Genomic DNA, 22,441 nt, shown 5'->3' with positions numbered 1-22,441 from the left:
CAACCTGGTCTACAGAGTGAGTCCAGGACAGCCAAGGCTATACAGAGAAACCCTGTCTCAACACCCCCCCCCCGAAAAAAACCCTAGAGTCCCGTCTGTAAGCCTGACACTCCTACAGTGAAAAAGGCGGCAGAGGCAGAACAAGCCTGGGCCAGCAAGCCTGGACGACGTAGCAGTGAACAAGGTGGCCATTGAGGACGGCACCCAAGGTGGCCCTTTGACCTTCACTCGCTTGTGTGCGCACCCAAGTCCGAACAGACTAAGAAGAAAAACTATGTGTGCCTGGAACCCTGCCTCAGGCTCTGCCCTCTGAAGATTCCAATTTTATGTGCAGCCCAACTCCTCAGACCGACCTCAGGCCACCAGCTCTGAGACAGATCCCTCCCCCGCCCACTGGTGCCATTAGTCACTTCCCTGTGGCTGTGACCAAACACCTGACAGGAAGCAAGTTAGGAGAGGACCGGTTTGTTCCAGCTTACAGTTCGGGAGACACATCCCACTGTGGGAAAACGTCACGGCCGCTGGTCACTTCAGCCATCTCAGGAAGCAGGGAGACGAATGATGGTGCCCGGCACACTTTCTCCTCTTCGGGCCAGGACCCCGGCCAAGGAGAATGGCTGTGGGGTCGGCGTGGGTCTTTCTACCTCAGTTTACCCACAGAAACTGCCTCACAGGCATAACTGGAGGCTTGTCCCCTAGTCCATTCGAAATCCTGTTGAGTTGTCAACATTAGAATCTCAGCATCTCACCGATGGCAGAGTGTCGTCCTTCCCAAAGTTCAGGTCCAATTCCTTGAGCTCTCTCCTCTCACATCACACACACACACACACACACACACACACACACCCTATTGTCAACTCCCAGAGCTGTGCTTTCAAATTCCATCTAGAATCTGCCACTTCCGGGTATTGCCCTGTTACAGGCCCTGCGGCAGCTGAGCTCCCAGCACTGTGAAGCCAGCAGACACTCCTCTATGTAGCCTGCCATGTCCCCACCCTTCAGCACAAGCCGAAGGCCTGACTGTCAGGACCCGGGCCATCGTGTCAGTCCACACGCCTGCCAGGCCATCCCAGGCCCTGCCTCTCTGCAGCAACCCAAACTACACCAACTGCGTGCCCTTCCTTACGGGCACTCTGCCCCAGTTCCTTCTTGGATCCGGAAAGCTACACCCTGAGACCCGACTCCCCAAGGTCAGGGTTACCTTCTCAGTCAGCCTGATCTCACTTCACACTCATCCCAACTCCTGCTCTTCCCTGCTGTTTTTCTCCAGTCAGCAGCCTACACCTAGCCTACACCTATAAACCACAAGCACCTCTCTTCCTGCCGATTCTAAGCTGTGAGGGCAGTGCAGTGGTCCACATCTAAGAACTTGCCAGGGCCCAGAATCCCCCAAGACATAAGCTTCTGGGCCAGAGAGAGATCGAGAGCGAGGTCCTAGATTACCTTATCTGAGGCGGGAAAGCCACCCTAATGCAGCATCCAAAGGAGAAAATGAGCTGAGCATTCTTCTACTTCCTAACTACAACCCTGACAGGACCAACTATCAAGTTCCTGCCACCATTACTTCCATCCACCCTCAGCTGTGAGCCCAATTAAGCCCTTCCTTAAGCTGTCGGGCATGGTCACAGCTACCGACCAGGAACTAACACGAGGAGGTATTTCTTTTCCTTTGCTCATTCTGCTCCGGACCTCCACTGCCAGCCGATTGCTAACGCGGAACAGGAACTCAGCAACACTTAGGCCCCTGCCCCGGCCTGCATCCACTTCCAGCTGAGACCTATAGCTGGGTATCCTCCTCAGGTGAGGCTGTTCCCTCTTACGGGCTGACAGGTGTGGGTGCTCTGCGCAGCTAATTTGTTTCTCAGCGGTGCAGGGCGTGGCTCAGGTCAAGCCAAGGGAAGACTATGCTGAGGCCAGACCAGCCTTTGTCTTCCATCACCCTTCTCCCGTTAATGAGTCAACTAAAGAAGACAAGAGGCTGGAAGGGCAGAGAGCCCCAAGGAGTTCTTCAAATATATTTATTATCTTTTAGTGTTTTCCTTTCTTAAGAAATAATACTGATTTCCTTCGGGGATTAAAAAATAAAATAAAAATAACAGGCCACAGAGACTGTCTTTTTGAACATGAGGGAGACACATGGGGTCTGAGGGAGGACAGACGGGGTGACGGGAAGGCAGGTGTGAACAAGAGGAAGCGGGATTGAAGACATGCGACCATGGAGACAAGTGTGAATACAGAGAAGCAGGTGGGAAGGCGGGTAGACGGGCGTGAGCACAGGGAAGGCAGGCTTGCCCCTGGTCCCGTGTAGTGGAGAGACGGCGGCTTCCCTTTCTCCTTAGGAAGGGGAGGCTTTGAGGTATCAAGAACCCAGGCCCTTGAAGGAGGCACACGAAGAGAAGGCTTTCTCGTTGCGGTGGACTAGCCAGACTCCTCTATCTCCAACAGGTCATCCACGTACTCCACAACCTCTCCCTGGAAGGCGGCGGACACCTCAGTTAGGCAGGCCACAGGACAGGAAAGCCATCAGAGTCTTCGAGAGGCCACCACTGGCTGTCTGCTCGGGCTGAAGCACGCTCCCCAGCTAGCCTGGCACCCAGATGACCTGATTTCTCTCTCCGTAGGAGCAAAGCCTCATCTTCTGCCCCATGGGACCTCAGCGTCGAGCAACCCGCCACCCCACAGACGCCCTGTGCCATGTAGGTGGCCTAGCCACCTCCCTGAAGGCCTCACATGGTTCCCTGCTCTGGGCATCCCTCCCTCTCCTGATCCCTCAGTGCTGCCTCAGAAACACATCCCTCTGGTACTTTCTACCTTGACCTCTACCTTGACCACTACAGCTATGTAGATATGTCGGTGTGCTAGGGACCAGCCCTAACTGCGTCCCTGGGACCCTCTTCAATGAGACCCAACCCAGGGTGCAGGCCTGACCATCACTTACTTATTGGTTTATTTGGCAGCCCTGGGGACCGAACCCAGGGCTTTTTGCATGGCAGGTAAGTGCTATCCCACTGAGCTATACCCCCAGCCCCCGCTTCCTCACTTGCGCAGCACTTTCATACCCGACTCTCACAGCTTATGGTCACTGCTATTTCCTAAGAGGCTGATGCTTTCTCCCTCAGTGGGGGTGACACACCATTCGAATCAGCATGCTGAAACCTCCCCGACCAAGTCTTACTCAGAGGTGCTTCTTCCAGAACCGGGTGGTAGGAAGAGTGGGTTGGGGAGGGGTGGCTTCGCACCTCTGGGTCTGCCTGGGCATCTCTGGGGACTTCCCACCCTCCAGGCTCCCCAGGCTGTGACCAAGCTCCCACATCCCTTCCGGCTCCACACACAGCAAGCCCCCAGCTCCCTTACAAACACATCTCTCTAAACAAGTGACAAGGGTGTCTACTGATGGCTTCCCCGTGGCCTGGCTGCCCCTCCACAGAATGACCATTCCGCTCCCGGTCACGACGAGGTCCGGAAATACCTACCGTACAGACGATAGAGCTCATGTCCGGCATGTGCCAAGCCTTAAGCTGATACCCAGTATCCGACTAAACTGGCTGTGGTGGGGCATTTCCCTAATGCCAGCGCTTGAGACAGCCCAGCGGGAGAATCGTTACAGGCTGGAGGGCAGCCTGAGCTACATGAGACATTGTCTCAAAAGACCAAAACACCCCAACACACAAACAAAAAAAAAGGGGGGGAAGGGTTGGCTAAGGGAGATCTAGTCAGGAAAGTGGATCCAGAAAAGGAGGAGCTGCTGGAAGCAAGGACATAATTTGTACCCATAAAATTATAATAACCTGGTATGAAAATGGGGTGGGATTCCTAAGTGTCTCCAGAGGGCAGAACTCCAAACACATCCCCTCACCCCGCCCTACAGGAGAAGTATGGGTCCAGCCTGGGCTTCCTAGAAAGCTGCTTTTTCCACACCGGAGCCCTGGCTTTCATTAAACCCTCCACAGCAGCAGCTGTCTCCTCAAGGGCCGTCTGTTTCTTATTTGAGGGAGGAGCCGGCCTCCAAGTGACTGGAGCGGAGACATGAGTCAGGCTTTCTCTCGGGCAGACGTGTGCCGAGCACGGAGGCTTACCTCATCGTCGTCCATTAGGTGTTCCCGAGCGAAGTCGTACAGTTCTTTCTGGAGCGTGGTCACGTTGAAGAACTGAACGGCTTCCTGCTCACACAGAGAGAACAGTCGGGCGGGCAGACCGAGCCGGCCGCAGGCTGGCACGGCGTACCCCGTTTCATTCAAGGGATGGAGGCGTTTCCAAGGGTACAGTGGGTTGCCCAACTGTGGCGTACCCCGCAGCCACTCCGCTGCGCAGATACGAGGGTGAATCGCAGATATGCGAACCAGCCCACGGTTCTTAAAGGAGAGGGAGGGATTCTGGGCTATGGCTGTGGCTATCACAAGCCACAGGGACGCTTCCCAAACACAGCATTAAGCCAAGCGTGGCGGTGTGATCCTGGACTTTGGAAGGCGGAGGCAGGAGAAGCTCAAGGTCATCCTTCATAGCAAGTTCAAGGCCAGCCTGGGCTACATGAGACCCTGTCTCAAGCAAAACAAAAACCCACTGGGAGTGCGGCTTGGTGGAGGAGCACTTGACCGGCCGCATGCAGTCCTGGGGTCTATCCTTACAACAACAACAACAAAAAGGTAGCAACTAAGTAAATGTGTGCATGGAATTGAGAGATGGAAGACTTATTTATAAAAAACCTTGGACAGCATACAAAAATTCTAAAGAAAACACCAAAAAACAAAACAAAACAAAAAAACTGGGTTTCTGTTTTATTGGGACAGGGTGTTGCTTTGTAGCCCAGGCTAGCCTCAAGCTTCATGATCATCCTCTTGGGTCTGCTTCCAGAGGGCCAGAATGACAGCCATAGGCCACTGTGTCCAACAGTAGCGAAAAGTTTTTGAAAGTCACACATAATTAACTCCTGACAATAGGCACAAAGCCTCCCATTTATCTGTCAAAGGAAGTAAGTGATGTTTCATTCATAAAAGTCTATGGCTTGGGAGTCAGAGTCAGGAGGATGACAAACTTAAGATCAGCCTGGGCGGGATCGCAAAGCCCTATCTCTCAGGGGCTGAAGGTCGCTCAGGTGGAGCACCTGCCTCGGGTGTGAGAGTGCCTGGCTTCTCATGCCATGAAACGGGGAGGGGACACAAAGTAAGTTACAAAAACAGCATGTGAAACACAACCCTATTTTTGTAAAAATAAATGCTGGCTGTGTGCATAAGTAAATACAATCATTCGATGAAGGAATTAAAAGGCTGTGGGATGGGGGTGGGGGTGGGGGTGGGGGCGGGGGCGGGGATGGCTTAGTGGCTAAAGGTGCTTGCCACCAAGCCCGACCACTTGAGCTCAATCTCTGGTACCCACAGAGAAGGAGAGAACTGACTCTCACAAGTTGTTCTCTGACCCCCACGTGCATGCTATCGTATGTGCAGGAGGAGGAACACACACACACACACCACACACACACAGTAAATAAGCAAAAACATAAGGAAAAAAATTAAGCAGCGTGTGATGGCATACGCCTATGGTCCCAGCATTCAGGAGGCAGAGCAAAGCCGGGTAGCTTTGAGTTCAAGGCCAGCCTGGTCTACACAGTGACTTCAGGGTCAACAGGGGCCACAGAGTCAGGGCCTGATTCAACAGGGGCAAGAGGAGCCAACAGGAACCAGAAACAGTGGCACTCCTCCGCGCCAGAATCGACTCTCTCTGAAGGGCGAAGCAACCTCCGGAAGGCGGGGAGAGAGGAGGGCCCAGGGAGGGGAGCCGGGCGGGACACTCACCGGCCTGGGCTGGAAGTGCTCATCTGACAGGCCCCACTTGTCCCTGTGGTACTGATAGTAGACCAGGTTCTGCTGCATGACCTTGTCGTTCTGGTCGAAGAGCAGGTAGCTGACGGCACAGGGGGCCGCGTTCTTGAGATCATTCACTGGAACCAGAGGGAAGAGGCCAGGCAGGTGAGTAAGCCAGGTCCCGAGGCTGCCCGACAGCCACGCCAGGAAGCTCCGAGCTTGACCTTCCTTCAGGAAAAGACCATGCCTAAGGCTTTTCCTCCAGCCCCTCCTCTAGAAAGCCCTTTGACCTCAGAAAGTGGCCAAGGCACTGTCTAGGTCCCATGGCAGCCTAAAGGATGGCAGAAGCCACGGACCACCCGAAGCCAGGACCACCCTCCGGCTGCGGTGAATCAGCTGGCTTCAGACAATCAGAGGCGGTCAGAGGAGGTGGCAGGTCTCAATAAATAACGTAACACAAATGAGGACTCCACACGACAGGAACCAACAAGATAAATCATGGTGGGCCTCAGGATTAGAAGTGTTAAAGGTTACCTTGTCCTGCCATCTTGTGGGGTCAGGGGTCCCCTGCTCCAGCCTCTCTTTTTAGAACTGTACCCCCCCCACACACACACAGACATCACCATCAACACAGGGATTCTGCATTTGTCATGGGAGGCAGGGGAGGCAGGCAAAGAAAAAAAATGAGGCACAAGCCCCAAGGCATTTAGTCTGGTACCGTCCACAGCTGCTTCTAAAAGCAGACACTTGTATTATGTAACAAAACGCCCCTTGGCAGGAATGACCCAGCGGAAGGTTATTCAATTCTGCCATCTAGTGGCTGTTTCCTAGAATGGCGACTTTAAAATTCTTCCTGCGCAGTTTGTGCAGCTCCTGTGAAGGTGCTAGGTTTCACTTACACTATTTATCTACATCCTGGGAAAGCAAAAATCTCCCAGGGAGCAGCAGGCAAAACCCAGTTTCAAGCTCAGCAGTGTAGCTCAGGGTCTCTGCTTGAATCAAGAGGCCCCGAGGCCTGTCCATGCACAGCATGTATGTGGCCTGGTGGCCTTCTCAGCCGTCGTAGGAAAGCAGGGAAGTCCTGGGACCTCATCCAACGCCCTGAGGGTTACTTACACTTGTAGTAAGCAAACTGCAAATAGTGGTACATGATGGCCACAAACTTCTCCACAGGAAAGCCTCCGATGACCGGAGTGAGGCTCTCCTCACACCAGACCTTGCACTCCAGAACCTCTATATAATGATCTGAAAAACAGAGATGAATTCTCAGAACAGTCTCTCTGGGAGAAAATCTCGCAGGCGGAGGATCTCTGTGAGTTCAAGGCCAGCCTGTCTACAGAGTGAGTTCCGGCCAGGACTACACAGAGAAACCCTATCTGGAAAACAAACAAACAAACAAACAAACAAATAAATGGGCTACCATCTTACCATCTTTAATATTCAAACTGGCTTAAGAAAACGGCAAACATCTATCAAAAAAATGGCCAAAGGGGCTGTTAAGACGGCCCAGCATGTAAAAAAGCCTGCCAACCCAAGTTCAATGCTCAGGACCCACACAGTGGGCGGAGAAGACCGACAGCCACAAGCTGTCCTCTGACCACACGTGAGAATGGCACAGCTTTCCTCCCTCATGCATACACAGAATAAATAAAAAAATAATTTAAAACGTTTTAATGGCCAAAGAACGTTAATATAAATTGATATGAAGAGCAATCTTGCAGGGTCGAGATGCTATACCTCTCCTGCAGTGTAACAGCATCGCTTTCCCAACAGTTCAAACTGGAGGTTGGGAGCTGAGCTCAATGGCAGATGGCCTGTCTGACACACATGTGGCCCTGGGTTTGGTCTCCGGCACCACAATGACAATAACACAACAAATTAGTTATCAGGTTGGTAGGAAGAAAAAATCCGACAGGGTCTCACGTAGCCCAGGCAGGCTTCAAACCCCTAGGTACCCGAGGATGACCTTGATCTCCTGATCTTCCTGGCTCTACCTTGTGATTCCCAAGTGCTGGGAAAACAGGCGAGGACTACCTGCTAATGCAGATGACACAGAGCTGGACACTGAACCCACGGCCTTGTGCAAGCTAGGTAAGTCCTATGGATGAATTTGAATTTGGATATGCAAAATGGAAGAAAACCAAATCCAGGAGAGAATGTAACACATGATGCCTCTTTCATCAGAAACAAGCACACAAAACATGGGGGAAAAAACTTACGCAGGAGTAACTTTTAGAGAAAACAAGGATAGCGGCAAGAATTCTCAAGGGGTGAAGCTGAGACTAAGAAGCGTGGGGGGGGGACATGAAGTCCCTAGCGTCTTGCTGTTAACATATAACCAGTCAGGAGACCTGTCAGCCCTGTCCCCAAGCAGTTAAAGTTAAACACTTTAACTAAATGCTTAAAAATTAACAGCACCGGGCTAGGGAAGGGGCGTAGGGATTAAACATTTATGGGGCCCTAGGTTCAATCCCCAGCATTGTAACAAAAAATAAAACAAGATAAAATAACAGCACCTTCTACAAGAAAATCACAGACATCACACATGTCTAGATGTGATACCCTGAAGCCACTTCTAGTTGATTCAGCCCAAAATGGACACTCTGTGACTGTCCGAAACCAAATAAGAAAATCTCATCTGTTTTTGTTGTTCTTGATAAAAGGTCTCACACGTTGCTCTGGTTGTCCTGGAAGTCACAGGGATCCTCCTGCCTCTGCCTCCCTACTGCTGGGATTAAAAGTGAGTGGCCCTGTGCCCAGGCCAAATGAGAAATACTTACAAAGTGGCTTACATGTCTTAAAGTGCTGGAGGTGGCACCAATGGTGTTAGGGCATGGAAGCTGCTGGAGGTGGCAGCCTCCAGAGACGCAGATGGCAGCGGGGAGCCTTTCTTTTAAAACTGTGCTTTCGGGTTAGCAAGACAGTTCACTGGATAAAGGCGCACTTGCTGAAAGCCCGACACTCTGAGTGTGATCCCTGGGACCCACGTGGCAAAGGACAGGACTGGTTCCATGAATTGTCCTCTGACCTCTACATGTACATGATGGCACATGTGTGCAAGCATGTACACACACAAAGAAACAAACAAACAAATCAGACATAAAAGCCAGCAAACTAGCTCAACACTGGTAAAGGCACCTGCAGCCGGACCTGGCCACCTGAGTTTGATGCCCAGGCCCACAAGGCAGGGGGAAAAAAAAACCGAGTCCCACAAAGCCTCCTCTGACCTCCACATATGTGTCATGACAGATAGGCACACACACACACACACACACACACACTAATAGATAAATGGGAAAGCGTCGTAGAATTTTGTTTAACAGACTTTTGAGAAAAAGTCTGGAACAGGTGCAATGAAACAGGCACTTGAATTTCTCCTGTGTGTGCAGTAATGGAGAGTGAGTCCTCGGGTGCAGGATGCCCTCTGAGAAGAGCCCCAAGTGCAACTAGAGAGGGCAGAACACAAAGAACACGGGAAAGCAAGGCTGGCCTGAAGCCTCCAATTGACCCTGAAGCCTCCAATTGACCCCGATCCTCAACTGCCGAGTCCCAAGCTAACGGAATGGTTACAACACTGAACAAAAAATTCAGACATCTCCTAGAAATGAGCAGTGACTGAAGAGACAAGTGGGTGAATGGGGCAAGGAAATCAGTTCAGGATGTTGATAAGAAAGTTGGCAAGCTGGGTAGTGGTAGTGCATGCCTTTCATCCCAGTGCTTGGAGGCAGAGGCAGATGATCTCTGAGTTCAAGGCCAGCCTGGTCTACAGGGGGAGTCAGGACAGTCAGGGCTACACAGAGAAAGGAAGGAAGGAAGGAAGGAAGGAAGGAAGGAAGGAAGGAAGGAAGGAAGGAATTTAGGAAGAAAGGCAGCAGCATAGATGAGAAATTCACAAGGAAAGAGAGATGGCAGAAATGCTAGAAATAAAAAACTGAATGAATTACAAACACAATGAAGTCATCACCAATAGACTAGATCAAGCAGAAGATAAAACACTGGGGACAGAAAGCAAGATTGAGGAAATACTCCCTGAAGATACCAATGGGAGCAAAAAAAAAAAAAAAAAAAAAGCACAAACCCCACTTCTAAGAACTCCACCAGAATCAAAACCAAATCTAAATTGGGTGTTCTGGTGCACACCTTCAATCTCAGCACTCACGAGGCAGAGGCAGAAAGATTTCTGTGAGTTTGAGACCTACTTGGTCTACACAACCAGGCCGGCCTGGGCTATACAGTGAGAACCTGTCAAAAAGAGAAAGCAAATTCCTTTCCCATCTGAAATAAAAGCGTTCCTCAGATGCCAGTCAAGGCACCTGGAGCACCGGCTCCACCCACAACCAACCTGCTACAGACAGGTAGAAGTCCTTGAAGTCCTTGATCTCCCTGGAGCCCTCGCAGGCAGCCAGGCATTCGTAAAAGGCCTTGAAGAAGTCAGGAAGGGCCAGCTCCATGTCCGTAATGGATGTCCTCCAGTTCTCCCCATTGTAGGCCCTCACGGCACGGACAAACAGGCTCTGCAAGGCAAGGGGACGAGGTGACGCTCCATCTGGAGACATGCCTGTTCCCCACGGGAGAACCGTGACCCTGACTAAGCCGTGCTTCTTAGTCCCAGGTGGCCCTTGCCTACTTCTCAGTCCCGGGTGGCCCTTGCCTAGACGCAACCCGAGCACGGCCGCGTGTGGGTCTAGGTTTACCTCCGATGTTCACACAGGTACATTTATTTTAAAAAGACGGAGTCTCGGCAGCCCAAGCTGATTACAAATTCCCCATGTAGCTGAGGATGACCCCTTTTGAAAATTTTATTTTTACAGGCTGGAGAGATGGCTCTGCGGTTAAGAGCTCACATCTGTCTGTCATTGTGGATATAAACATGGTTTTGTTTTGTTCCCAGGTGTGGGATGTGGGACTGACTCAGTCGCACACGGAGGCAGAACAGCACATTTAAAAAATTAGTTTTACATTCTCTTTATTTACTGTGTGGGGCACACTTGCAGAGGTCAGATGACAACTCAGGACTCAGTTCTCTCTTACCACCCTGGGAGTCCTGGGAGTCAAACTGAGGCCAATCCCCAGGCTTGGCAGCAACTACCTCTACGCCCTGAGCTGTCCTGGCAGCCCGACCCTGATCTCCTGAGTGCTGGACTCACGGGCGTGCACCACTGTGCAACCCAGTTTTACACAGCGCTGGGGACTGGACCCAGGGCCTTGTGCCTCCCTCCACACACATACTCTACCACTGAGCTGTACCCCTGACCCAAGGACTGTTTTCCTTCTCTAGTTCAACTAAACATATAGCAAGTACTTGACAATAAAATCAAATTCAGATCAAGGAAAAAGTGAAAGAAATCTTATTCCCAGAGTCAGGGACGGGGGTGGCAGCCTGACTGCAAAGGGGCAGGAGGGGACGTGTCAGGCTGGGTGATAAAAAGGCCTCGCCATGGTCCTTGTAGCTGTCAGGGAACTTGCCACAGATCACTGAATTATTGTAAAGCCACCATGCACAATTTGCTGATTTTCCTTCTTCAAGAAGGTACCCACCACCAAGCCTGACAGCCTGAGTTCAATCCTCCAGGCCCACAGGGTCAAAACAGAACTGCAAACTGTCCCCTGACCTCTATACAAGTGCTGTCACTCCTACACACTAAGGAGGGTGTAATTGTTTAAAAAAGACGTCAGTTGTTCCCAGAGATATGCTTCCTTAACAAATCCCCTTGCACAGGGGCAGGGTGAAGCCAGGGTACCTCGTACGACTTGGTTTCCAGGTCTTTAATGTGGTCCTCGGCTCCAGGCAAGCTCTTGTAATACGCCATGTTTCTCTTCATCATCTCATCGTCAGGATGCTTCAGAAGATAGGTGTGAGCCGCAGCGATGGCCTTCGGGAGGTCGTTGGCCTAAGTACAGTGGGAGGCAGAGGCAGCAGATCGCTGTGAGGCTAGCCTGGTCTACCAAGCTAGTCCAGGACAAACAAGGCTACACAGAGAAACCCTGTCTTAAGAAAACAGAGAGAGAGAGAGAGAGAGAGAAGCCAGACTTTGATGGTGAATGCCTTTAATCCCAGCACTTGGGAGGCAGAGCAGGTAAATCTCTGAGTTCAAGGCCAGCCCGGTCTACAGCGCAAGTTCCAGGACAGACAGCCAGGGCTGCACAGTTCTCTGTCTCAAAAAAAAACAAAACAAAAACCACACATACACACACAAAAACCCTAGACGCTATAAATAAATAAACAAACAAACAAATAAATAAATAAGCAAGTGAGCAGAGAATGTGAGCTAAGCAGCAGCCTCCATCTCTCCACGTCCTGACTGGGTACAATGTGACCAGGGCCCTCCTGCTCCTGCCCTCACTTCCCCTCCATGATGGACTGTGCCCTCAAACTGTGAGCCAAAATAAGCCCTCCTTCCTCCAGCTGGCTCGGGTGGGTGCTTTGTCACAGTTCCTAGAAAAGTAGCCAACACAGGCAGGCACATGGTGACACACCAGCCTCCCTGTGGGGACTCACGCCAACAACCTGAGGCCCCCACGGTGACAGAACCTGCACAATCCGGCAGAGAAGGGTCTCCACCACGCAAGCGTCTAAGGCCTCCTTCAGCCTTCCCAGAGGGACACTCTGAGGGAAGGATGGCGCTTAGGTTTAAAGAGAAAGAGAGAGACAGAACATACGAGACACGTCAAGTTGCGTTATATATAATAATGCGTTACGGGGGGGGGGGGACATCCAGCTGTACCAGAATGCCCCTAAATTTGAGGCAAGTCATCTGGAGACAGTGGTGGTTTCCATGTGGAGAAGGGGTGGGTGGAGAGGGGCCAGGCTCCCAGGCCTCAAGGCTAGAGAATGACAGTAGGTGGCCTGTGGTTGGCAGGACTGAGGGGAAGGCCTGGCTGGCAGCTAGAGAGAAGGGAAGGCTGTGAATGCAGCCAAGGACCTAAGGAAGAGCATCAGGAAGAGGCGTCCAAGGCCAGCAAGATGGCCCAGCGGGTAAAGGCGTTTGCCACCAAGGCGGATGACTAAGTTTGATGCCTGGAAGCCACATGCTAGGAAAGCAGACTCCCACAAGCCGTCCTGTGACCTTCACACATGCAGTGTGTGCACCCCCCCACAAACTGAACAATGAATAAAAGAAAGAAAAATAAATAAATAAAACAAGTCTTAACCAGAAAAACTAGAAACGGAGTTTTGAGAACTCTCTCTCTGCCAAGGCCTGTGAAGGCCCAATAGGCTGATGACCTTGCTGTCTAGCAACAGAACCAGGACTTAGGGGGCAGGCAACTGCAATTTGTGGCTATTTTTAGCGAGCAATTGCAGCCATAAAGAAGAGGCAGTGAAGTATGCGTGTTAAATTCCTGATGACAGGGCAGAGATGAGCCCAGTGAATCACGGTGCCCACTTCCCTGAACAGAGAGGACTCTGCCCACAAAGAGAGGCCACGTCTCGGAAGCCCTCTTTCCAGTCCCCGGTTCACTGCTGGGGGCCATCCTGGGCATGTTTGCTATCTCAGCACAGGTTGCAACAGTTTTCACAGGAGCTGGGAGGGGTGGAGCACACGGGAGAGACGCAGGCAGGAGGAGAATGAATTCACCATCGGCCTCAGCTGCAGCTTGCGCAACACGTCTGAAGCCAGCCCAGGTTGCATGCGACCATGTCTCAAAAAAGGAAAAAGAATTTTCACGCTTAAGATGAAGGGGGAAGGGCAGGATTTGGAGAGCTTTGGCAGAGCTGTGTGGCAGAACCTGGGTGAAGGGGACTAGAGCCGTAGGAAGGCACTTCCTGTTCTGCCTGAGGCCCCAAGGACCTTTCCATTAGCGCCTCTAATTCCGGCTCCGGGGGATCTTCTGCCCTCTTCTGGCCTCCAAGGCATTCACACACTATGGCATGGTATACACACGCAGACACCCACATACAAGTACACACGCGTGCCCCCACGCACACACACAAAAATATAACTGAAAGAAAAAATTCAAAGGATAAATGAATGATACCAAAGGTTGAGGGGCAGGGCTGGTCCTTGGGCCTGGTGGGGCTAGCGCTAGAGGCCCAGTATGGGGGGCTGTTAGTGGGTGCCTGAGGGAGGGTGATGTTGGGGGGGAGTAGGGGGTAAGGGGTAGAATGTGTAGGCCCCGTCGGGGGACCGGGAGCTCTGATGGGCGGAGTTTGGGCACAGGCGGCAGCTGGGCGTGGCCGCGGGGCGTGGCTCCGCGCTCGGGAGGGCGGGGCTCGGGCGCGGCGAGCGCACCTACCTTGAAGTAGGCGAACTGCAGGAACTTGTAGGGCTCCCGCTGCTCAAAGTCGGCCAGCACGGCGCGGCTGGGCTGCGACTGGCGGAAGGCGGGCAGGCCCTGCTTGCAGCGCTTGAGGCACTGCGCGCGGCGCAGCACGCTGCCAAAGAGGCGCAGCTCGGCGTGGCTGGCGGGGCCGGCGGGAGCCGGGGCGGGCGTGGCCGTGCTGCAGTTGCGGTGGCAGAAGGCCTCGCTGTCGCGCAGCAGACGGTGCAGCCGCAGGCTCACCTCCAGGTAGCCCACGCTCTCGGCCCAGTGCTCGCCGCTGTACTGGTCGAGCGCGTGGCGGTAGGCCGACTCGAGCGGCATCAGCTCGTCCCGCGGGAAGCTGCGGAAGCTGTAGCGCTCGAACTGCGCGCGCCCCGGGGGCAGCGCGCCCCCGGCGCACAGCAGCACCAGCAACGCGGCCGCGGGGCTGCGGGGCCCCATCGCGCGTGGCCCGATGGCTCGAGGCCCGAGCGGAGGACGCGCGACGCGGCAGGCCCGGGAGCGGAGGAGGGGACGCCGGCCTTGGCCCGCCCCGTCCGGCAGACCTCCCCGCCCGGGGACCGAGATGGGCGTGCCTGGGGGAGGCGCTCAGCTCTTCCGTCTGCGACGAATTCCAGGCCGGCCTGGGGTGCATGGGACCCCATCTCTGAGAGGAAAGAAAGCTTATAATCAGTTGAAGGATTATGAATGGGCCTCGCTCTCCCACTTTCTAGTTCAGCACATCCCGGTTGGGGTGCATTTTCTCGCCCTCCCCCACCTGGTCTTGGCTGTAGCCCAGGCTAGCCTTAAACTCACTGTATTGACTTCAAATTTGTGGCAGTTCTCCAGCCTCTCCACTGCAGGGAGTCACAGACATTTGCCATCAAACCTGCCGTAAACAACTGAGGCCGCGTGTTTACAGACCACATTGGAACAACAATGCTATTGACGTAGGTTTTAGAGGATTTTGCACACACCGTTGATCCCAGCAGGTGGATCGCTGTGAGTTGGAGGCGAGCCTGGTCTACAAAGCGAGTCCAGACAGCCAAAGCTACGCAGCGAAACCTTGTCTCAGATAGATAGATAGATAGATAGATAGATAGATAAGATAGATAGATAGATAAAGTTAGTAAGAACGCCAGTAGCTCTTTGTAAATCCCGTGACTTCTCAAGTCAAGGATGCATTGCGCCTTAGGACGGAGCATGCTGGAGATATTCATGAGCAATGATGAAAACAAGATTTTTTTTTTTTAATCTTTACACTTCTGAAATAACTTACAGCAAAGTTGTAGGAAAGTGCCTACATATGCCCCTTCATGAAAACTTACAAGTATACTGACACCTTTGATCCCAGCACTTAGGAAGCATCTGTGTGACTCTGAGTTCCAGGGCTCACAGTGTAGCCCAGGCTACAAAATGAGACCTTGTCTAAAGCAAACAAAAACAAAAATGTAGTTAGATCTTCCAGATTAGTGGCCGAGGGCACTCGTTACCGAGCCCGAAGACCTGAGTTCAATCCGGGGACACACGTTGGGAAACAATGGGCTCCTCCAGCTCATCCTTTAACCTCCACTCACGTGATGAGCGTGTGGTTCTGAGTCAGTGGGGCCAGAAAAAAACCTTCTTCCCGAGAGTCCTGTAAAAGACTGATTATGACAAAAATTCCTCATTCCTTCTCGATTCCATATTCACTATGCTATTGGATAGACAGATGGCCTGTGTTTGGGATTAAGATTAGATGGCTATTCGATTAGAATCGGAGGGGTCAGAAATCTGACTACGTCGGTCACAATCCTGGGTGAATGCTACCAACCCAGTTTGCCACACCCTATCTCAAATACTAATTAACAGCGGCAACAATGAAGAGGCCGCCCAGAGGGCTCAGCGTTAAGAACTGGCTTGCCTTTCAGCCATACTAGGCTTGAGTCTCAGCTCTCACCTGGCGGCTCACAAGCTTCTGGAACTCTGTCCCCAGGGCATCGGATTTCCTCTCCAGGCCTCTGTGGCCATCGGGCACATGCACTTATGCGCTAGGTGCACCATACAAGCAACACATCCATACACATAAACTTAAAAAGAAACCACTAGACAGGGGTGTCACACACCTTTGATTCCAGCACTCGGGAGGAGGCAGGCAGATCTCTGAGTTCATGGCCAGCCTGATTTACAGGGTGAGTTCCAGGGCAGCCGGGTCTACACAACAAAACTCTGCCTCAAAAAAACAAACGAAAACAATACAAGAAATAAATTTTAAAAAGTGTTCAGTGGTTGAGGGCTTACCTAAAATGAGGTCCTAGGTTTAGTTCTCAGAGCTAAGGGGGGAAGGTCTTTTTCTTACTTAGTTTACGTTGCTGTGTTAAAGCATCATGACCAAAAGCAACTTGGAAATAAAAGTTTATTTGGCTTGAAGGTCACAGTTCCTCGTCAAAAGCCAAGGCCGGAACTTGGCGGCAGGAGCTGAAGCACAGCCATAGATGAATGCTGCTTACTCGCTTGCTCGGCAGGACTTTCTCAGCCTGTTTTTTTATACTACCCAGGACCACATACTCAGGTGGCACTGCCCACAGTGGGCTCAGACCTCCCTCATCAATCGTTAGTCAAGAAAATGCCCCCACAGGCTTGCCAAACAGGCCAATCTGGTCTCTCTTCCCAGATGACTGGTTTTATCACGGCTGTGATAAAACACTGGACAAAAGCAACTTAGAGAGGAAAGTGTGTGTTTGGCCTTGACTTCCCGGTCATGACCATCATTGAGGGAAGTCAGGGCAGGAACTCCAGGCAGGAACGATGGAAGAATACTGCTTTTCTGCTCCTCACTCAAGCTCATGCTTAGCTGGCATTCTTTTACTTTTAAATATGTTTATTTTTGTTTTGTTTTATTTTTAGAAAAGGTATTACTCTATCGCCCTGGCTAGCCTGGAACTCACTCTGGAGACCAGGCTGCCTAAAGCTCACAGAGATCCACCTGCCTCTCCCAGGTGGGCTAAAAGGCGAGGGCCACCATGCCCGGCTTAGCTAGTTTTCTCATACAGCTCAGGACCCCCAAGGAATGGTGCTGCTCACAGTAGGCCAGATCCTCCTGTATCCATTAATAAGCAATACACTGCCTCACAGCCGTGCACACAGGCCAGCCTGGTCTAGACAGTTCTTCAGCTGATCGCTCAGATCACTCTAGGCTGTGTCAAGTGGACAAACCTAACCAGGACACGGCCTCCCAGAACTTAATGTCTGACATGCTGTTACTCCCCGGGTCTTTGGGCCTGGTGTGGCCAGACCTTCTGATCTTTTAAAGAGAACTAGAAACACATTACGGCACCCTCTGGTTGTGTCGACAACTATCGAAACTAAACTTGAGACGCTAGTGGGCTAACAAGTCACATGCTGATTAATAGCTCTTTGGGCCACATCTGGTTATAACGTTTGATCTATGTAGGAAACCACTGCGATGATTCAGAGACTGATTAATACTACCGCTGCAGATGTGGCTAGGGTAAACCTAGGGCACCTCCCGGAAGAAGAAACAGCAGGACATGGAGACGGAACAAATGTACCAGAACCTTAAAGACTCAGCCGGATGGTACCAGGAAGCACATCCTCCCTGCAGACTAGAAGATAGAAAGAAACCTGGGAAGAAGACTAATTGCAGTAATCGGTTGTTTTTGTTTTTGTGTGTTGTCCATCCGCTGGGACTCCGGAAAGGACAAACGTGGATGAAGATCTCCCAGAAGCCCTAGCTGCCGAATGCACAAACTGATTCCTGACACACAGCCATCAACTTTTTTGTGTGCTGCTTATTTCACAATTTCATCTTTCCGTTGCTTTATAACTAAGCAGCTTGTTTGGATGCACAACTTAACCACAACATGTGGAGTTCAGGACTTTCTGTGTCAGAAGTGAGAAAGAACTGCCTTCACCTCTGAGCCGTCTCTCCTGCCCTGTGTACGCTTGTTTTCAACACCTCATTTTACAGTTGGGGCCGGCCTTAAACTTGCAGGCAGTCCCCTCACTGCAGCCCTCCAAGCCCTGGGAGTGCAGGTGTGAATCACCGTGCTTGGCTTGGTTATGTTTACCTTTTAAGTAACTTTTAATGTTAATGTTGTGTATGTGTGCCTCTGTGTGTGTGTGTGTACTTATGTGTATCTGTTTGTGGAGTTCAGAAGTTGACATCGAGTGTCTTATTCAATCTCTCACCACCTTATTTGTTGTCTTTTGAACATGAAGCTCACTGATTTGCTAAGATTTTCTTGCCCAGGGGCCCTCTGGTGTCTTCCCCATGGCCTGGAATTATAAGAGTACTGCTCTACCCAACTGGTTTTTTTGTTTGTTTGTTTTTGTTTTTGTCATGATTTCTAAGCACTCAAATTCAGAAAGTCCTCATCATGCACTTTACTGACTTTCAGTTTTTCTATGAGTTCCAGGATATCTTGTGGGAGGCTGAAGCAGGATTGTCATGTAACTCCCTCTGTAGAGCAGGCTGGCCTTGAAAAGAGATCCACCTGCCTCTGCTTCCTAGTGCTGGGATTAAAGGCCTGCGCCACCATCACCCACCCGGAAAAAAATATATATTTTTTTTTAAAGACAAGATCTCATGTACCACAGACTGGCCTTGAATTCAACTGTAACCAAGCATGGTCCTTAACTTCTGGAGGGAAGGGAGAGGGAATCGGGGAGGGGGAGAGGGAGGGAGGGAGGAAGAGAGAGAGCACTGACTCTGAGGTATGGTGTTATCTAATCTATGAGTCTAATTCTGGCTGCACAGCCCTCCCTCCACACCTTGCACTTGGCAGCCTTCCAGACACCCATCCCTCCCGTGACTACCTTCATGACCTAGTGAGCTTCATGGTCTAACCTCTGTTTCACCAGTGTATGATCTGAGGCTTGGAGAGAGCTTCTGTCCTTGCCCAGACACAGAGTCAATGGCAGGGCCGGGAGCTCTGACCATGCCTGAGATTCAAGCTACTGCACTCTCTGACACACCGGTTGCATGCAGTCTTGAGGATGCTAGAGGACATAGGGAGTGAGGGGGGCTGGTCAGGAGCTGGGACCTGAGCGATGGAGCTTTTGTGGGTCGCCCACCATGTGGGAGTGGCTCTTTGTCATGGTGCGGCCGCTGATGAGTAACTCACTCATGCTTCTCCGTGTAACCCTAGTAAGCTCAGGTCAGCATGCACTTGGGTGGAATCATTTCTGTGTGCTGCCACCATGTCTGGGGTGAACTTGTCCACATCTCCTGCAGAGGAAATGAGACAATAAATCTGTACCCACAAAGCAACACAACAAAGAAACAAAGACAGGTCTGAGTGGAGCCATTTCATCATCCCTGCTACAGAGTGGCAACAAGGAAAGCAGAGCCCTCTGGAGGTGGAATGTCTGGGAGAGAAATCCTGACAAAGCCATCTGGTTGCACGTGGGGAGACAAGCAACCCAAGCCAAGGTTTCTACCCACAGGAAGATGCAAGGTGACGCCAGGCAGATGGGTGATCCTTGGCAGAGGTTCCAGAGGGGCCATCTTCCTCTGTGTGATGGAGGGTGGTGTATCTTCTTAATGAATTCTGGCCACCTAGTGAGGGAGCAAGACAGGGGCAAATGCAGGCCACTGTGAGGTTAGCTCCGAGACCTGGCAACTAAAATGACTGCCTTGTGGACTGCACTGGACCATTCCTTGGACTTCCTTAGACTGTCTCTTGGATTGTACAGACACACCCACCCACTCCCTTCCTCCCACCCCCCCCACCCTGTCCAACAAACTGGAAAAAAATCTGGCCATAAATGAGGAAGTAAAACCCAATAGGAATTCAACATGCATGTACACTAAAAAAAAAAAAAAAAAAAATATGTTGTCCCCAAGTGACCTTTGGACATCGAAAACCACTTAAGAAGTAATGTATATGGGATGCATTCATCATGTGACTATAACAGAGAGGATCATGGAATGGTGCATGTTGCCAGTCATCTATGTCAGTCAAAGAAAAGTCCATGTCTTCAGGGATCAGCCCCCCCTTCACTTTTGTAATTCAAAGCCTGTCAGCTTAAGCAAGAAAGTGAGGACAGAGCTGCCCCGCCCCCATATAGCTGGCAGATTAGATTGCACTCAGGTTCCAGATGTGGCTCATGTGCCACAGGATTGTAAGGCAGCCAGGCAGCAGTCACATGGCCAGCTACGATAATAGTCAGAGCCTATCAAGAAGAAAAGAGGAAGAGGAAGAAGAAGACCGGAAAGAGAGAGAGAGAAAGAAAGAAAGAAAGAAAGAAAGAAAGAAAGAAAGAAAAGAAAAAAGAAAAAAATGAGGGACTAGAGAAAAGCACTGGATCTGGGTTTGATTCCCAGCACCCTCCTGGTGGTTCACACCCACCTTTAACTCTAGTTCCAGAGGATCCAGCGTCCTCTGCTGGCCTCCACGGGCTCTGGGCACATCCAGGGTGCTGACTGAGCCCTCTCAGCCAGGTTTTGTGAACCAAGGGGAGGGAGTGAGGACTGAGAAAAGAAAGACAAGAGCTAGAGACCAGGAAGTTCACAGCAAATGCTGAAGTGAACTTTATGTTCTTCAGTTCTCTCTTTATACCCAACAGCCCTTGCATGAGCTTCTTGTAGGCATGTAATTAATACAATTAGTGAAGCCTAAGCAAGGTGAAAAGTGCGTAAGTGCATACAGAAAATTAACCAACTTTCTTATCGAGCTTCCCTGTGACCCATCTTAAAGTTCATGGGACGCTCACTCTACTTTCTCGGGCACCGAATAGGCCAAGAATCAATCTCCTCACACGTAGACACTGGCAGACATGCAAGCCATTAATCTCAGCCTTAGGCAACTCTCATATTGTTTAAACAGCTCCCAACATGGCACACACACACACACACCTAAATACATAAATAAAATAATAATAATAAAATTAGGGAAAAAAAGAAAGATGAAAGAGAGAGAGGGAAAAAGGAAGAAAGTGAATTCAACAGGGGTCTGGAGACGTATAGGTGAGCTTTGCCGAGACCCATCGTGGAGCCTCACATTTACTAGCTAAGAAAGGCTTTGGCAGATCTGAACGACTTGGACCAGCAAACACGTCCAGTTTATGAAACGGTGAAGCAATCAAAGCGAGGATAAGAGAAGGAAAGAGCAGATAAGGATCCTTCTTCTGGCCTCTGTAGGTACCAGACACACACAAGAGATACACAGACACACATGCAGGCAAAACACTGGTACACATAAAAGAAAACTGTCTGTAAAAAGTAAGGAAAGGTGCTCCCAGAAACCACAGAGATGGTAGGTGAAAACTCCGGTAACGGGAGGATTTCCTCCTTCTGAATTGCTGGCTACGAAGGTCTCCGAGGACCTGTATTAAATGCTCCTTGCCACTGAAGATGGCTGCACACCAGCACTGATGACTAATCTTCAAACACTACATTCTCTGGTTACAGGGCACAGAGACATCAAGCTGGGCAGAGCTGGAGGCCTCCCTCCTGACGGCTGGCATAAATCCTACCAGAAGGCACTGTGCAGGCTGCTGAAAAAGGATTGTTGTCGCCAGTCCTGTTCAGCTGGATCCCACTTGCCACATGACCAATACGTAGGCAAGATTGTCACTCAACTTGCACTAGCGCTGTGACAGTTAAGGGTACAACCAACTGCTCTTCTGATCGGATTTCAGGCCCCGCCCAGAAGTGGAAACTTAGGTTTGGTATCGCGCATCAGGGGAAAACCTTGCGGCTGGCACCGGCAGGACGGGATATGCAGAAGACTGCGGCTCTTCAGCTGAGGTCCAGGGTAGCTCTCTTCTGGTGTGGGTGGAGGTTACTTCGGAGATTCATAACCAGTCAAACTGGTGTGAAGAAGCAGCTGTGGTTTGGGTGTAGAGTTCCAGTATTAGAAAAGAACCCTATCTATACCGCCCCGTCAAAGGCTGAACGTGGCCGAAGAGGTGGTAGAAAGAATTTAAGCGCTGGAGGAAGGGGTGGGACATCGCGGTGTCGCCATTTCCTTTTCGAATGAGGACGCAGAAGTTGCTGAGGGGACCAGACAGTACTTGGGTCTTGCAGCCATAGAACAAAATCATTGAACTTTGCACAAAGCAGAGCATTGACAGCTAAGTGGAATAGTGAAAGTCACGTGTCTGGGGAGGGGGTTGGCCAGACCCTCACCTGGGATTCGTGCCACCACTCCTCCCTGAACCCTAACTGATCCCATGATCTCGGTCCTGGGGAATGCTGAGTGTGCAGGAAGTAGAAGGTTGACAGCGGGTCAAGACTGGGTGACACGTTCCTCATCCATGCGTGGGTGGTACGTGTCTCTAACAGCTATTTTTCAGGCAGTCACCCAGGCTCCTGTAATTAGCCCCCTTAAACGTGATGGTCTACCAAGCTGGACTTGGATGGAGCCATTTCTTTCTGTGGGTCATCAGGTTTTCAC

General features: G+C 51.2%; 1 protein-coding gene across 1 annotated transcript; it reads right to left on the bottom strand.

Annotated features, from left to right (window-relative positions):
- Window positions 1-2,004: 2,004 nt before the first annotated feature.
- Crtap (cartilage associated protein) lies at window positions 2,005-14,589 on the bottom strand. Its single transcript, XM_021635778.2, has 7 exons — window positions 14,034-14,589; window positions 11,540-11,689; window positions 10,141-10,312; window positions 6,915-7,043; window positions 5,790-5,935; window positions 4,077-4,160; window positions 2,005-2,472 (listed from the first exon to the last, which is right to left on the bottom strand). Exons 1-7 carry the CDS (start codon window positions 14,499-14,501, stop codon window positions 2,419-2,421), a joined length of 1,203 nt encoding a protein of 400 aa, XP_021491453.2. The 5' UTR covers window positions 14,502-14,589; the 3' UTR covers window positions 2,005-2,418.
- Between the last annotated feature and the right edge of the window lie 7,852 nt (window positions 14,590-22,441).

The sequence above is a fragment of the Meriones unguiculatus genome, chromosome 6, assembly GCF_030254825.1.
Source record: "Meriones unguiculatus strain TT.TT164.6M chromosome 6, Bangor_MerUng_6.1, whole genome shotgun sequence".
Classification (NCBI taxonomy): domain Eukaryota; kingdom Metazoa; phylum Chordata; class Mammalia; order Rodentia; family Muridae; genus Meriones; species Meriones unguiculatus.
The sequence above is the reverse complement of the archived record's forward strand: the minus strand, read 5'-3'. Positions and strand labels throughout refer to the sequence as shown.

Bases quoted from the DNA above. Each gene is read 5' to 3' on its own strand.
- Crtap (XM_021635778.2), bottom strand. From the start codon at position 14,501: ATGGGGCCCCGCAGCCCCGCGGCCGCGTTGCTGGTGCTGCTGTGCGCC. The intron at 5,936-6,914 runs GTAAGTAACCCT...CTCTGGTTCCAG, and splicing joins GCAGTTTGCTTACTACAAGT to TGAATGATCTCAAGAACGCG. The intron at 2,473-4,076 runs GTAAGCCTCCGT...GCCGCCTTCCAG, and splicing joins ACCTAATGGACGACGATGAG to GGAGAGGTTGTGGAGTACGT.